Below are 15,028 nucleotides of genomic sequence, written 5' to 3'. Positions count from 1 at the left end.
TAACTAAAATATTATATATTATGAACAATAGGCTTAGGCCATTTGTGTAAGCTTGTTACAATTGGCTATCATATTTAAGTTTGCTATTAAAATAATGTTGATCTTTTTTATGAAGCTAGATTTGGTCTTTGCCATCTAGTGTGGGGTTGGTCTACGTTGTAACACCATAGGTTAATAGCCTATGGGCGGCAGTGGCTCAGTCCATAGGGACTTAGCTTGGGAACCGAGGGGTCGCCGGTTAAAGTCCCCATACAGACCAAGAGAGGAGGGTGGAATGATGGCTGGAGAGGTGTCATTTCCCCCCCTGGGCACTGCCGAGGTGCCCTTGAGCAAGGCTGTGAACCCTAAAAGTGCTCTTGGCGCTTCTCATGGTGCAGCCCTCTCCCTTTGACATCTCTCCATTAATGCGTGTGTGCATATTTAAGGCCTGTTTGTGTGTTTAAAAAAACAACACAATATTGAAAAGTGAATAGAATTGAATAAAGGCATGCTTTCTTTCTTTCAATAACATTAAATAGGCTCTAGCCCACACACCTCTCTTATTTTCTTTTTGGTGGGTAACCTATTTGGTATCGACCTAGGCTATATGGTGGGCTACCACACATTTTCGTGTTGATCGCTACTAGACTTAAATACTTATTTTCGTTTTCGACTGACACATTGGATCACATGGCCTACGTTTAGTCAACAATGCTTTTATTCTGAAACGTGCAACTGGATGCAATGATTATTGAGGTTGACTTGGCGCTTCAACGTCAACACACGCTATCACACACACACACACACACACACACACACACACACACACACACACACACACGCACACACACATACAAACAGACACACACCTTCGCTATTGCTGGCTCGACCTACTACAGACAGGGAAGTCTCCACACGCACAAGGCTGTCTGCGCTGCACTTGTTATTACAACAGAGGTGAGGACATAAAAAGACATTTTACATTCTTTACTTTTTTACATTTTGTACTTTATGCCATATAGACTTTATGTTGTGGATTTGATGCTAATTTGAATATTTAAGATGGTTGTTGTTAAGTACTCAATAATGTGCTCACGACTTTTTGCGGGTTAAATATTCTATAATGTTTCACACCGGCTAACTGACATAACTGGGTTTAGACAAATATGATGTTATAAAGATGCATAATAAATAGATTGGTCTGTAGCCTACAGTTTGAGCCTGTTATTGTTGTTTGATAGCACTTGAGTGACTGACATGAACGTCACTTACTATAGTGACTGGGTAGTGACATGTTATCGAACTAGTATGGGTTTGGGTGCCAAGCTTCTCATCAAATAGTGTCCCTTCAGGTGTGTTAGAAGTTATAGGGCAGATCCTGGCTGTAGCAGCGGCAAAGTGACTGGCTGTGGTCGTAGTAAAGGAAGCTGGCGTGTTTACTTTTTTGGGAAGGGGTGTCCTAGTGATAAAGCATTAGTAATTAGCCTATCTGAGCCTGCAGACTGAGTGACGCCAGGCTCCATAAAGCAGAAGCAGACTGATGCCGCATTGAGCTCGTGCGCTTTTGCTGTCATTGTAAAAAAAAAAAAAAAAAAAATGTCTTGTTTGTCTTCGGGAAACCAGAGATGGTCACAGAGGCGCAGGCTATAATGCTGATCCACACATACTTATTACCTGTGTGTATTTTGAGATCCATCTTACTGGGAAGCCACAAACTCTTAGATTCAAGTGGAAACTCTAATGTGATCCTGTTTTGTTTATTTTAGAACAATAAAAATAGCTTACAATTTGCCTTTCATAAACCTGCCTAGAGGGGGGTTTTCTGTCTTCAATGTGCATAAACAAATAGGTGTGCATGAAGAGCAGAAGGAGCAGTTATAATCTGTTATGTAAACATTTCAACTTTGGGTCAAACATGATGCCACAGGACGTCCTGGGAGAGCACTATAATAAACTTACTATTGAGCCCAGTCATGCTTTACTGTATGAACATTTGGGAAAAGTTTGAGTGATTTATCAGTAAGATGCAGCTGGAGTGATGCGTACTAAAAGGTTCAGTGGTTTTCATTGGGACCCAAGAAGGTCACCCAAATATAGTGGAAAAGACTAAATACTTAGCCTACATACTTTGTCTTGTTCTGTCCATCTAAGAATTAGTAGGTATCAAAGAAATAAACACAAAAACAGGGAGAGGTCCTTCTCTCTCTCTCTCTCTCTCTCTCTCTCTCTCTCTCTCTCTCTCTCTCTCTCTCTCTCTCTCCCTCCCTCTCTCTCTCCCTCTCCCTCTCTCCCTCCCTCCCTTTACCCCTCCTGTCCTGTGATGTGTTCTGGCCAGACAGTATGGCTCCTGGGCGTCAGTGGCATGATCATAGAAACAGAGGCCAGAAAGGACATTCCTCATTGTTGGTGAATCTAGAAATGAGCTTGGCCCATCTTTCCCTGCTCTTTCTCAAACAGTGTTTCATTTTTCCACAGAGAATAAGGACCTTGTTGTGCGGCTTATTTGAGATCATTCTGATCGTCTCACCTCATAGCCTCATACCCAAGCCAAATATGAGTAGATTTGTCTCATATGGTGTGGAGTCTTCGATTTCACTCTGGCTCTTCACTCCAGTCCAGACCTTATCACCTCAGTGACTTTGGCTAAATGCCCCTTACAATTAAATCCCACGGTCTCTTATCTTACCTAACCACTGAACTCTTTCTCCAAACCGTGCATCTGTTTCAGCTAAATTAGCAGCTAATACTGTCTCTCTCTTCTCTTGCCAGATGATTGAAACTTGACCTGGATTTCTGGCTGTGTGAGGAATAACCTTCGCTGCAGGAGGCTTTGAATCCAGAGTTGCCGGATCCTTTTTGTGCCAACACAGAGAGGGGGATTCAGAGTATTCCCTGCACTGGGGGGTGTTTAACTCCTCCACCAGCGCTGTTAGGAAGTAACAGCAGAATACAAAAAAAAAAGCAGCCTCTGTTTACACAGAATCATCGGGCTACCTCTTTTATCTTTACCTCCGTCCTGGCTTCTCATTATTTGCCTCCTTGCTCCTGTTCTCAGGGGAACTGTTATCCCCTTAACAGCATACATCACCTCATCTGGCCAACCATTTATTCATCTCATAATGAACTCAACCGCCTCCATTACATCCCTATTCTCCTTCACTAGCCCGGCAGTGAAGCGTCTGCTCGGCTGGAAACAAGGGGATGAGGAGGAGAAGTGGGCGGAGAAGGCTGTGGATTCTCTAGTGAAGAAACTAAAGAAGAAGAAAGGGGCAATGGAGGAGCTGGAGAGAGCCCTCAGCTGTCCTGGGCAGCCCAGTGAGTATCATAGTGTCAGACATTCGGTAGACTAGTAAAACAGTTCCCATCTGGAAATGGTCCATCGAGAGGGTCACAAGAGAAACATGAGGGGTCTTAATATGATTTACATGCAGGAAAGAGGACAAAACATGCTCCTGTTTTTGTATATATATATATATATATATATATATATATATATATATATATATATATATATAATTTTCTTTTTTTTTTTTTAACTTCTCCACAAAAATATTCAACTAAAACAATATCAAAGAGAAAAAAAAATCACTCATTGGACTCACATCTAATTACCATCTCGTGCAACATGCATCTAATGTTTTATTTTAGGGGTCATGAGATAAAATGGTTAGGAGCCATTGGTATAGTCAGTAAAGAGGATGTTTCATACCTGTGAAGTCCCAACAGACTTGTTCACAACAGATGCCAACTGTCAATGTGTTGCACAAGACCACTATTTTGAGCTGCTCTGGAGAAATTCGTATTACTATCACCCTGAAACGGAAGGTTATACTAGTCTGATTATCATTTATTCTTAAAATTTAATTTAAAAAAAAAGGATGACTTACACTGCAACACCATTAGTGGAAGTGCAGATAAACATTTGGTATTAGTAGATCTTCTCAGTTATTAGCTGAACTGAAGTAAAGCAGAGTTTCTGTTGGAATGAGAAGCTTTCGATGATCTTCTTGCACCTTGTAGACTTTCAGTTTCAAAGTGTATGAGAGGTAGTAACTGCATTAGAAATACTTTTCATACTCTATAGACTAAGTGACGAGGCCTTCTTCCCTTCTAATCACCATGGTAAAGAAATATGTCTCCTCCCGATTAAGGCTTTAAACAACAGAAATTTAAACAGCCAACTTTCAAGCTGTACTGAGGTCTGTGCTGTTTGATTGGAATCCTTCAGGCAAGTGTGTGACGATTCCTCGGTCGCTGGACGGGAGGTTGCAGGTGTCCCACAGGAAGGGACTGCCCCATGTCATCTACTGCAGGGTGTGGCGCTGGCCAGACCTGCAGTCCCACCACGAGCTGAAAGCACTGGAGTGCTGCGAGTTCGCTTTCGGCTCTAAGCAGAAGGACATCTGTGTCAACCCTTACCACTACAGGCGTGTGGAGACTCCAGGTACACACATTTATCTGAGAACATCTTTTTATTTGCTGTAAAAACAAATAAGATCAGTGTCAAATATGAATATCCCGACCGTAAAGCTTTTTTGGATTCCCGAACACAGACAGGACATTTGATCTAATGCAATGTTCCCGAGTCAAAAGGATTTACAGTAATGGGATCTTTTATAACAGCATCTGGCTCTTGCTCTGGGCGCCTTTGTCTCTGTTCGCTCTCTCTCTACCTTTGTCTGTTCTCTCTTTTCCACTCTCAGTGCTGCCACCCGTTCTGGTCCCACGCCACAGCGAGTTCAACCCTCAACACAGTTTACTGGCGAAGTTCAGGAACACCTCCCTGCACAACGAGCCTCTGATGCCCCAGAACGCCACTTACCCAGACTCCTTCCCTGCGCTGCCCTGCTCTTCCTTCTCCTCCTCCCCGTCATCGTCCCTCGTGCAGACTCCCACCTCACAGAGTTACCCCAACTCCCCCAACAGCCCTGCAGAGCCCGGCAGCCCATATCACATCACAGGTAGGAATCAAAAAGGCAAGCTGTTACTTTAGGTGTTACAGGCTACGGGAAAGGGCAGGGAGATACTTGTCACGCCAGCAGGTTCCTGACTTTATTCATGATCTCAAGTTTCTGATGGGTGCACATTAATTACCTTTCCCACTTACCCTCTACTTATGTGCTTTTCCAGCTGATACTCCCCCGCCTCCGTACAGCATGATGGAGACGAGCCCTCACGAGGATGTTAAGCCCACCAACTCCACAGAGACCCTTAAACTCACATTTTCCGCTCCCCACACAGGTAACTTTAGTTGACACAAGAAGAGATATGTAAAAATAGAAATGAAAACGATATAAGTAGTATTTCTGCATTTTAAGTAACAAGCAATACACACCATGACATGACTGAACCGTGTGTACGGATAGAGATGTTTATACTGAGGCAACAATATCTGTAGTTGTCTTTTTACCACTGCAGATAATTTTGCAAATGTTTGCATCAATGTGATAAAGTATTTTAAATTAAATATGCTCGTCCTTGCGTGTTCCTTTTTAGATTTACGGCCCGTATGTTACGAGGAGCCAGAGTACTGGTGTTCAGTAGCTTACTACGAGCTCAACAACCGGGTCGGGGAGACTTTCCATGCATCGTCCCGCAGCGTCTTGGTGGACGGCTTTACAGACCCGTCCAACAACAAGAACCGCTTCTGCCTCGGCCTGCTGTCAAACGTCAACCGCAACTCCACCATCGAACACACACGCAGGCACATAGGCAAAGGTAATGGTGTGTGTGTGTGTGTGTGTGTGTGTGTGTGTGTGTGTGTGTGTGTGTGTGTGTGTGTGTGTGTGTGTGTGTGTGTGTGTGTGTGTGTGTGTGTGTGTGTGTGTGTGTGTGTGTGTGTGTGTGTGTGTGTGTGTGTTTGTGTGTGTGTGTGTGTGTGTGTGTGTGCGTGTGGGTCTGTGGGTCTATGTGTGGGTCTGTGTGTCTGTGTCTGTGTGTGTGTGTCTGTGTGTCTTTGTAAGCAATCACATCACTCAGGCTTTACATTCCACTAGTGTTCTTGTGCTGAATCCTTCTGGCCAAATGTTGTTTATCTTATGGTAAAAGAGTTTAGAAAGCTTGCCTTTGTTGGACAGACATACACCCTCTATGGGTTACAGTCAACTGTGCACTCTGTGGTTTTAAATGATAGGGGTGACACAAAGGGTTGAAGGAAGTTGGTCCCCTACTCACAGACACTTCTCAGACATTCCTCATTTTTCTCAGACATTACTCATTACAAGCTTAGATGCCCTTGTGGGTTTCCTCTGGCAGTATATGAGAAAAACACAGCATTTGCAGTACATATATAATGAAGTGATTGAATATGTACATCTTTTGATTAGGGATGGACCGATACGTTTTTTTCAGGGACGATACCAATACCAGTTATTAGTCATCAAGGAGACAGACAACCAATAAAATGATGTATTGCAAACTGCTTTCTTGTTGTTGGTTGACTGAAATAGTTTTCTTTAGTGCATCCATCTGGAGGGTTTAGAGAAAGAGACAACAAGAGTTCAAAAAAAGAAAGTAAATGCTTCATTTTTACAGCAAAACATTGGGAAACCTTTAGTTGGTTGAATACATATATATATATATATATATACACACATGTACATATATTACATGTAATAGCGGATGGCCTGACAATCAAAGCTCGTCCACTTGATTACCAGTGAACATTATAACTGAATATTTACTTTTTTTATTCTTTATTATCAATAGGAAGTGACTATTAATCTCTGACAAATGTAAAGAAACTATGCAGACCATGTATGGATTATCAGTGTTGCACCACAGTAAAAGCAGCTTGTTTTTGTAAAGCTCAGAACATTCAAGTTGTTAATTCACTTGATCTTTTTATCATTTAAGACTATTTAATTCCCTCCTCTCAGGTTTACACTTGTACTATGTGGGCGGTGAAGTGTACGCAGAGTGTCTGAGCGACAGCAGTATCTTTGTCCAGAGCCGCAACTGTAATTTCCAGCATGGCTTCCACGCCACCACTGTGTGTAAGATCCCCAGCGGCTGCAGCCTCAAGATCTTCAACAACCAGCTGTTTGCCCAGCTCCTCGCCCAGTCTGTCAACCACGGCTTTGAGGTTGTCTATGAGCTCACCAAGATGTGCACCATCCGCATGAGCTTCGTCAAGGTACTGTATTTTATCTTGTGTAAAATGTAGTTGGGAATTTGCGACATGTAGCCATAGCAATGCAGATGGTATCCATGCTTTTTTTCCCCAAGTTCCGCTTGATATGTCTTAATACTTTTCTCAGTTTAACTTGTAACTTACCGTTATTTTGGATTTAATGTGCTGTCAAGCATGTCAAATCATAAAGTACACAAGGTGGTATTACACTTGTTCACTTAGCATCCATTACCTTTTAACAGTTAACTGAACTGTCAACGTGAGGTGCAAAGATTTATAGTTGTGTCCTCTCCTCAGGGCTGGGGTGCTGAATACCACCGTCAAGATGTGACCAGCACACCCTGCTGGATCGAGGTACATCTGCACGGGCCCCTGCAGTGGCTGGACAAGGTCCTCACTCAGATGGGCTCCCCGCACAACCCTATTTCTTCTGTGTCGTAACACAGAAACTTGTCGGCTGTCAGCCCTTTCCACAGGTAGTCATGATTCTGTGTGTTCTGCTTTTCTCTCGGCATCTCAAAACAAAATTACCAAAAATATGTTACCCGCAATTTCTGCCACATCATGCCGCAGAACTGAAATATATGAGTGACTGAATTTCATTTGGCTCATTTACAACTCATGTAGTGAAATGATCAAGTGTTCCTTAATTTCACTGAGACTATGTTAATGTATTTATCATCTCTCTCTATTTTCATTGGGACATTGACTGCACTCCAAGACAAGAAAAATAGGATATATATGTGGGTACTCAAAGACTTACTTGTTGTAATGTTATAACAGTTGAATGTACTGTATTTCCCATGTGTTGACTTCATGTACTGTTTGCTTTTTACTCGTTCCATTAAAGTTGTTTTTTCTTTAAGAATCAAGAATGAATTTATACAGCTAATTTTCTTATGATAAACAGGGTTTCTTACAGCATTTCCAGAGTCAAATCCAAGCATTTCAAGATGTATTTTCATGCTTTTCCAACACCTTACAGCTGTGGTAAACTACATATTTGTGTACAATACAATACTCAGTATTCAACATAATTATTGCACTTGTTTATCACATTAAATTAGATGTTTTTGTCCTCTAAACAACCAACATGTTTTGAGCCAGCTTTCTACAGAAGTATAATATAATCAACTATATTTCATGCAAAAATGTCAGAAAATGTTGTTTTCAGTCTCAGATATGGAGATCTTTTTTCTCTGTGTTATATATTCAATCCTATATAACACAAGATTTCAAGCACTTTCAAGCAACTTTATTCAAAAATCCAAGCACTTTTCAAACCTTGTTTTTAAGGTTTTCCTGCACCCGTACGATCCCTGAATAAAGAACAACTCATCAGATTTCAATACAAGCATTCAGTCCAAGAAATTTCTCAATATCATAATTTTACTTTCATATTCACAGCAGGACATACACTTCAACATAAATCATAGGAACAGCATAGAGTATAGTACATCAGAGCTAGCACGACCAATAGTCATCCCACCAAACATAATTTTTGTATGCAAATCTTTTAGATAAAATGGGGATATAAAATCTTGTGGTAAAAACAAGTCCTGAAAGCCCCACATGACTAAACACATTGCACAATCGATTGTCACAACACTTCATACTGAAGAGAAGACATTAAAAACAAAGTGATCAATAATTTATTAAAGAAAGAGAATGGACTGAAAGATATCACAAAGGGGACATTTAAACACACAAAGACAGTATTGTTTTTCCAGCAATGGAAAAGAAGGATCAAACTGAGCACACAGGACTATTTGGTGGGAGAACTGAGGCTTCAACATACAAATATAAATTACAATCCAATGCCTTACTTTTGTCACATTGAGAAATATAATTAACAGAAAGAATGGGAACTCAAAAGTAAATTCACAATAAGTAAACCTGGAAAAAGTAGCACCAGACATGGTTAGAAATTCACACCTTTTGAAGGATTTAGATCAGTTCATCGCATTCAGTCCACCAGTCTAACAAGGCATGGTTGTCTTGGCTGGGGAAATTCATGTTTACAGTGTAGGTTACTATCCCATTAACGCATGACATGCCAGTGTTTCTGAAGTGCTCTCTGTGAATCACAAATACTAGGATAAAACACTGATCGACCGACGTCAACAGCCCTGGAACTGCTGCTGTGATTGGCTGCGGCTCTGTGTGGCCAGGAGCTGCTGCTGCTGCTGCAGGAAGCTGATCACCTCTGGACTTCTGAGCAGTGACTGGCGGAAAACACAACACATGCAGATTTCAGAGCAAAAATACAGGAAAAACTAACATTTCTTTACAATAAAAACTACGGCTGAGTGGAAGAACACAAGAAAACCCAATGGCTGTCAAACCCGTTCACTCAGATGCAGGCAAATAATCTGGATAAAGTGTTAAGTAATGCTTTGCAACTTGCTGCTGATCAATAAAGGTTCCCATACAACAAGACAAAGACAGGTATGACAGTGAGATTAAGGACAGTCATATAGAGATGGATGGTATACTAAAAAAATCTGAATAAATAAGGGAAAAAATAAGCAAAAGCAGATGTCCATAGCATGGCTTGGGTCCAATCCCCTTAAAGGAATAGGTTCACTGAAAAGACTGATGAGTATGGACATTTTGGTGGAATCCTGACTTACTGCATGAGTGTGTGGCTTGCCAGCTGCACAGTGGCTGACCGGAAAGCCCTCCAAAGGGTTGTTAACATAGCCCAAAAGATCATTGGTTGCTCACTCCCCACCCTGGAAGAACTGTACAGCTCTTGCTGTCTTAGGAGGGCTAAAAACATTCTAAGGTATCCGTTCCACCCAGGCCACCAACACTTTGAATTATTGCAGACGTTTCAGGTCTCTAAATGCTCAGACTAATACACTTAAGAACAGTTTTTATCCAAAAGCTATAACAGTGCTTAACACCGCAAATACCTTTACCTATGGTGGTAATATGCTCAGGGTCTCTGCAATCTACTGTTTTTGTCTCCTTAAGCTGCTACGATGTGTGTGTGTGTGTCCGTGTTGGTGTGTAAGCTTGTGTCTTTAAAAGGTCTAGCCTATTCTTTTTGATGCTTTTAATATTAAATTATTTCTGCACTTTAAGGGATTGTACTGGTACAATGGCAATAAAGACAATTCAATTCAATTTAAATGATATGCCAAAAAAACAAACTGTTCTGGAGGCGTGTGGTGGCCCTTTCAAAGAAGATTAATGTTTTGTTTTTCTTCTGTTGCCCATTTTTTGATTGCATCATGGCACAATCTGTCTGCTGCTGCTATGACTTACCAGTCTTTTCTGGTTGAGGACCTGCTCTATCAGGGAGGGTCTGGCAGGCCGGTCCCCCATGGCACCCAGACGCTGTTTGTTCACAGACACAGGCCGCTCCTCTGAGTTTTCCTGATTAACACGCACACACACAGAGAGACACACACACACACACACACACACAGAGAGAGACACACACACACACACACAGAGACACACACAGACACACACACACACAGAGACACACACACACACACACACACACACACAGAGAGAGAGAGAGACACACACACACACACACACACAGAGACACACACACACACACACACACACACACACACACACACACACACACACACACACACACACACACACACACACACACACACACACACACACACACACACACACAGACACAGAGACACACACACACACACACACACACACACACACACACAGAGTAAAGACAAAAACAAGCTATTAACTGGGATTTTGTTTGTATTGTGGTTCAGCAAAGTCTGGAAAACCCACAAAGAACAACATACGACTTCAGCCCTGGTAATATAAACCGCACTGTAAGCTGAGTTTACTTACACCTCTTAAATGCCTTTCCTCTTCAGTCATGCTTATGTGTAGACATGGGTTGTAGTAAAAAAATCTACTTTATATGGTTTGTATGGACAGCACCACTAAATGAGTGCACCCGGGTATGAACGCTAAATCTTACATCGAGTTTTCCACTGGACATGGCCTGGTCACTCTTCTTCTTCTTGTACTTGTCTTTGTACATCTTGTTGCGGTGTTTTTTGCACATCCACGGTTTCCTCTGCTTGGCCACCTGCGTCGTGGTCTCCGTGCATCCTTCGTAAGTGCACTGTTTGGGAGCGTTGTCGCCCTCCGAGGTCTCCTCGTCGTTGAGTTCCTCCGGGCTGGCGGCGCTGTCTCTGGGATCCGAAGTGTCCAGGACGTCGCTCTCCTCGTCAGGGTCATCCATGTCATAGGAGGAGACGTTGTTCTCCGGTTCGTGCGGAGTTATCACATTTCTGCTGTCAACTACTCCGCTCTTACTCACGTAGTACCGTTGTCCGTCTTTAGTGAGCAGCAGAGTCGAGTCTTTGTCTTTGTTTGTTGATGCTGAAGTGTCATCTTCACTCATGATCGCGGGTACAGTAGCTAGCTCAGTTAGCTAACACAGCTGCCCACCCGGATCGCTAGATAAGTGGGCGGGGTGGACTGAGATAAGCGTACGGCTTTGAGAAGGCGATATTTCTTAAATACACCATGAACAGGGGATCGTTTGACTTCTAGGCACCTACCATGATACTTAAGTTAGGTTGTTAGCCTGTCACTGCTGTCGCTGCACATCCCTAACAAGCATTCTCTTCTTCGCTGCATTGGTTCCGTGTGTTGGAGAGCGCCCCCTGGTGGTCAACGTGAAACTGCGTAATGCTCTGACAGGAGACACTATTTCAACATACTATACTATGACTCTTTTTTTTTTTACTTTTTTGGTATACCATACTATGACTTTTTAAAAATTGTCTTTCAACGTACTATACGCTGACTTTTTTTTTATTATGACTCTTTTTTATTATGACTCTTTTTTATTATGACTCTTTTTTATTATGACTCTCTTTTATTATGACTCTTTTTTATTATGACTCTCTTTTTTCTTTTTTTGGTATACCATACTATGACTTTTTTTTTTAAATATATTTTTCAACATACCATACTATGACTTTTTTTTTTAAATATATTTTTCAACATACCATACTATGAATTTTTTTTTAAATATATTTTTCAACATACTATACTATGACTTTTTAAAAATATATATTTTTCAACATACTATACTATGACTTTTTAAAAATATATATTTTTCAACATACTATACTATGACTTTTTAAAAATATATATTTTTCAACATACTATACTATGACTTTTTAAAAATATATATTTTTCAACATACTATACTATGACTTTTTAAAAATATATATATTTTTCAACATACTATAATATGACTTTTTTTTTAAAAACTACTTTTTAAAAGTTATTTTTCATCATACTATACTATGATTTTTTTGTTTGTTTAATTTTTCAACATACTATACTATGATTTTTTTGTTTGTTTAATTTTTCAACATACTATACTATGATTTGTTTAAAACTTTTATCCAACATGTCACATTATGACTTTTTTATGGTTTCTTGACAAACTATCCTCTGAATTTTTTTTTTTTACTTTTTCAACATTCTATAATATGATTTTTTTTTTACTCTTTTGATAAACCTTACATGACTATTTTATGATTTTTGACATACTTTACTGTTACTGTTTAAAACTTTTTTCAATATACCATACTATAACCTTCTTAGGATTTTTTACATACTATACTATGATTTTTTTGAACATTTTTTTTTCTTCCATTTTTTCAATATGCTATACAGTATATCACTTTTTTCACTTTTTTTCTACATAGTGTGTCAAAAGTCATAAAAAGGTCATAGTATAGTATGCTGAAAAAACGTATAGTATAGTATGATTAATGACATTTCTATACTATAGTATGACTTGACAATACTGTGTAGGCTACTATGAAAAGTACAGCATTTGAGAAAGCTGAAAGTTTAGAAAAGTGGACAGCTTTTCTGGAGGCAGAGATACTTTACAGTTACCAAAGTGTCACAGAAAGTGCAATGTCTCTACTTGGTACAGTGTTCCTGCAGGTGAGAATATGGCTGGCAAGATCATAGGGAAAGCACAGAGGCAGCTGTCTGAGAGCTCTGTAACAGGCACATAAAGCACACAGTGAAAAGTTCCTTCAATTTTTTCATTAGACTTGCAAGCTGTCATCTGGCTGGGAATATAATATCTGGAGACAAAAACATTTTATTGTTATGTTTATCTGTTCAACTTCAAATATTATCTTTATCTTTCCTTACCGTAGGTATGTCTGAGTTTTTTTATGCAACTGTGCCAAAATAAATGTTCAAAAATAAAAGGTCTGAAAAAGTTCCATCTATCTGTGCTTCAACGGTTGTGGGATTCATAACTATTTCAAATAGGCTACCCCTCTAGTCAAGTGCCCCTCTTAACAATAGCAGGGGGGGAAACACCTTAGTGGGAGGATGTGCATTTATTTGACAGGACGCATTTACAATTAAATAAATCTGTATGCAGGAAAACAGAGGTTTGGGGATCCTCTGTGGTCCATCACAACAGGAATTATGTACTGCATGTCTGTATTTAAGTAGTCTCGCATAGCCAGGTCTTTCTCCACAGCACAGTAGTATGGTCTGGTCCAGGGGTAGGCAATTCCGGTCCTGGAGAGCCACTGTCCTGCATGTTTTAGGTTTCTCTCTGCTCTAACACACCCGATTTTAATGATTTGCTCGTTATCAAGCAGCTGATGCTTGTCACAGTTATTATTGTTAGACTCAGGTGTCTTAGGGTAGGGAGAAACCTAAAACATGCAGGACAGTGGCTCTCCAGGACCAGAATTGCCTACCCCTGGCTGGTCACACCGGCTTATCATTCTGTGATAGGGGGAAAACGCTCTGGCTTAATTGTATTTCTTTAATCACAATTGTCTTTGGCGTCACTAGACTCGGCTGCAGGAAGGGTGCGCATGCGAAATAGATGGCAGACATTGCGGAAGAGGTAGTGTCTAGACTTGCAAAAGTCTTGCAAGATGGTTAAAGTTAGGTATTGATCTTGAAGGGTTAAGGTTAGTATATGAAGTTGAAAACAAAGTCTCCCAAGAGTTTAGAATTTTTACAAATCTAGGGTTACCATCTAGACACGATCACTTTAAGAGGCCTAAAATTGTTGACTTTATCCCAACACTGTACATCTGGTAAGCTAGACTAGTTTTTAAAGTTTTAAAACTAAAAGTTTAAAACATATTAAAGCGCTCCAAAACACAAAGACAATTTGTTTTTGAAACATATTTTAATTATTACTATTATTATTGATAGACCATTGTTGAACAGAGGTACATGTATTGGTATTGCAACCGTTGTAATACTGTGGTGCAGCAGGGAGAGCACTTTGGTAAACCACAGGTGCCCATGTGCTGGAGAGAGTGGATTTCAACAGCACAACAAATTCATACTGATCTGGTCAATATGGCGGCACATTACTGTTATATGTGTGATGATGAGAGTAAATACAGAAACTTACAGACAAGTGTGACGACTGCAGGGAGATCATTTGTAAAAAATTTAAAAAGGAAATCGCTCTGCACTTCTCTCACTCCTCTGGCTTCTCCTCACTGTTATCTCACATCAGTTACTGGAAATCCGTTTAAAGAAAGTGACATCATTCCCAGTGTCTGACAAGAAGTCGTCCTCTCTAGATTTGTCCATACATCCAGGTGTGACGTCAGATCGAAATGGTCTTCTTAAACTGATCTGTTTTGTTTCATTCCGACCTGATCTCCTCTAGGTTTTCTTTTTTTTTTTTGCTGACTGACTAATACACATGTATGACTGTTTTTTTTTTTTTACAGGTCTCGTAGAAGTATTACTAGTAAAGAAATATACTGTGAACTATCAAAATAAATGAAATTATGTTATTTACATAACATATGAACAATACTTCATCACAAAACCGTTTTGTTTTATAAGAATAGGCTACTGTATGTCTGTCATGCTTTCATCTGA

The 15,028-nt window shown here is 40.3% G+C and overlaps 2 protein-coding genes across 2 annotated transcripts; one reads left to right on the top strand and one right to left on the bottom strand.

Moving 5' to 3' along the window:
• Positions 1-815: 815 nt before the first annotated feature.
• smad9 (SMAD family member 9) lies at positions 816-7,908 on the top strand. Its single transcript, XM_083927487.1, has 8 exons — positions 816-936; positions 2,749-3,294; positions 4,208-4,423; positions 4,683-4,940; positions 5,110-5,220; positions 5,476-5,697; positions 6,858-7,114; positions 7,409-7,908. Exons 2-8 carry the CDS (start codon positions 3,099-3,101, stop codon positions 7,550-7,552), a joined length of 1,404 nt encoding a protein of 467 aa, XP_083783613.1. The 5' UTR covers positions 816-936; positions 2,749-3,098; the 3' UTR covers positions 7,553-7,908.
• Positions 7,909-8,353: 445 nt separating this feature from the next.
• Positions 8,354-11,705, bottom strand: rfxap (regulatory factor X-associated protein). The gene is made up of 3 exons (XM_083927491.1): positions 11,091-11,705; positions 10,385-10,495; positions 8,354-9,336 (listed from the first exon to the last, which is right to left on the bottom strand). Exons 1-3 carry the CDS (start codon positions 11,517-11,519, stop codon positions 9,232-9,234), a joined length of 645 nt encoding a protein of 214 aa, XP_083783617.1. The 5' UTR covers positions 11,520-11,705; the 3' UTR covers positions 8,354-9,231.
• Between the last annotated feature and the right edge of the window lie 3,323 nt (positions 11,706-15,028).

This window comes from Echiichthys vipera (genome assembly GCF_963691815.1).
Source record: "Echiichthys vipera genome assembly, chromosome: 14".
Classification (NCBI taxonomy): Eukaryota; Metazoa; Chordata; class Actinopteri; order Perciformes; family Trachinidae; genus Echiichthys; species Echiichthys vipera.
The sequence above is the reverse complement of the archived record's forward strand: the minus strand, read 5'-3'. Positions and strand labels throughout refer to the sequence as shown.

Coding starts and splice junctions, on each gene's coding strand:
- smad9 (XM_083927487.1), top strand. CDS start 3,099: ATGAACTCAACCGCCTCCATTACATCCCTATTCTCCTTCACTAGCCCG. Junction 4,424..4,682: donor CAGGCGTGTGGAGACTCCAG/GTACACACATTT, acceptor TTCCACTCTCAG/TGCTGCCACCCGTTCTGGTC. Junction 4,941..5,109: donor CAGCCCATATCACATCACAG/GTAGGAATCAAA, acceptor GTGCTTTTCCAG/CTGATACTCCCCCGCCTCCG.
- rfxap (XM_083927491.1), bottom strand. CDS start 11,519: ATGAGTGAAGATGACACTTCAGCATCAACAAACAAAGACAAAGACTCG. Junction 10,496..11,090: donor TGTCCAGTGGAAAACTCGAT/GTAAGATTTAGC, acceptor CGTGTTAATCAG/GAAAACTCAGAGGAGCGGCC. Junction 9,337..10,384: donor TCCTCAACCAGAAAAGACTG/GTAAGTCATAGC, acceptor GTTTTCCGCCAG/TCACTGCTCAGAAGTCCAGA.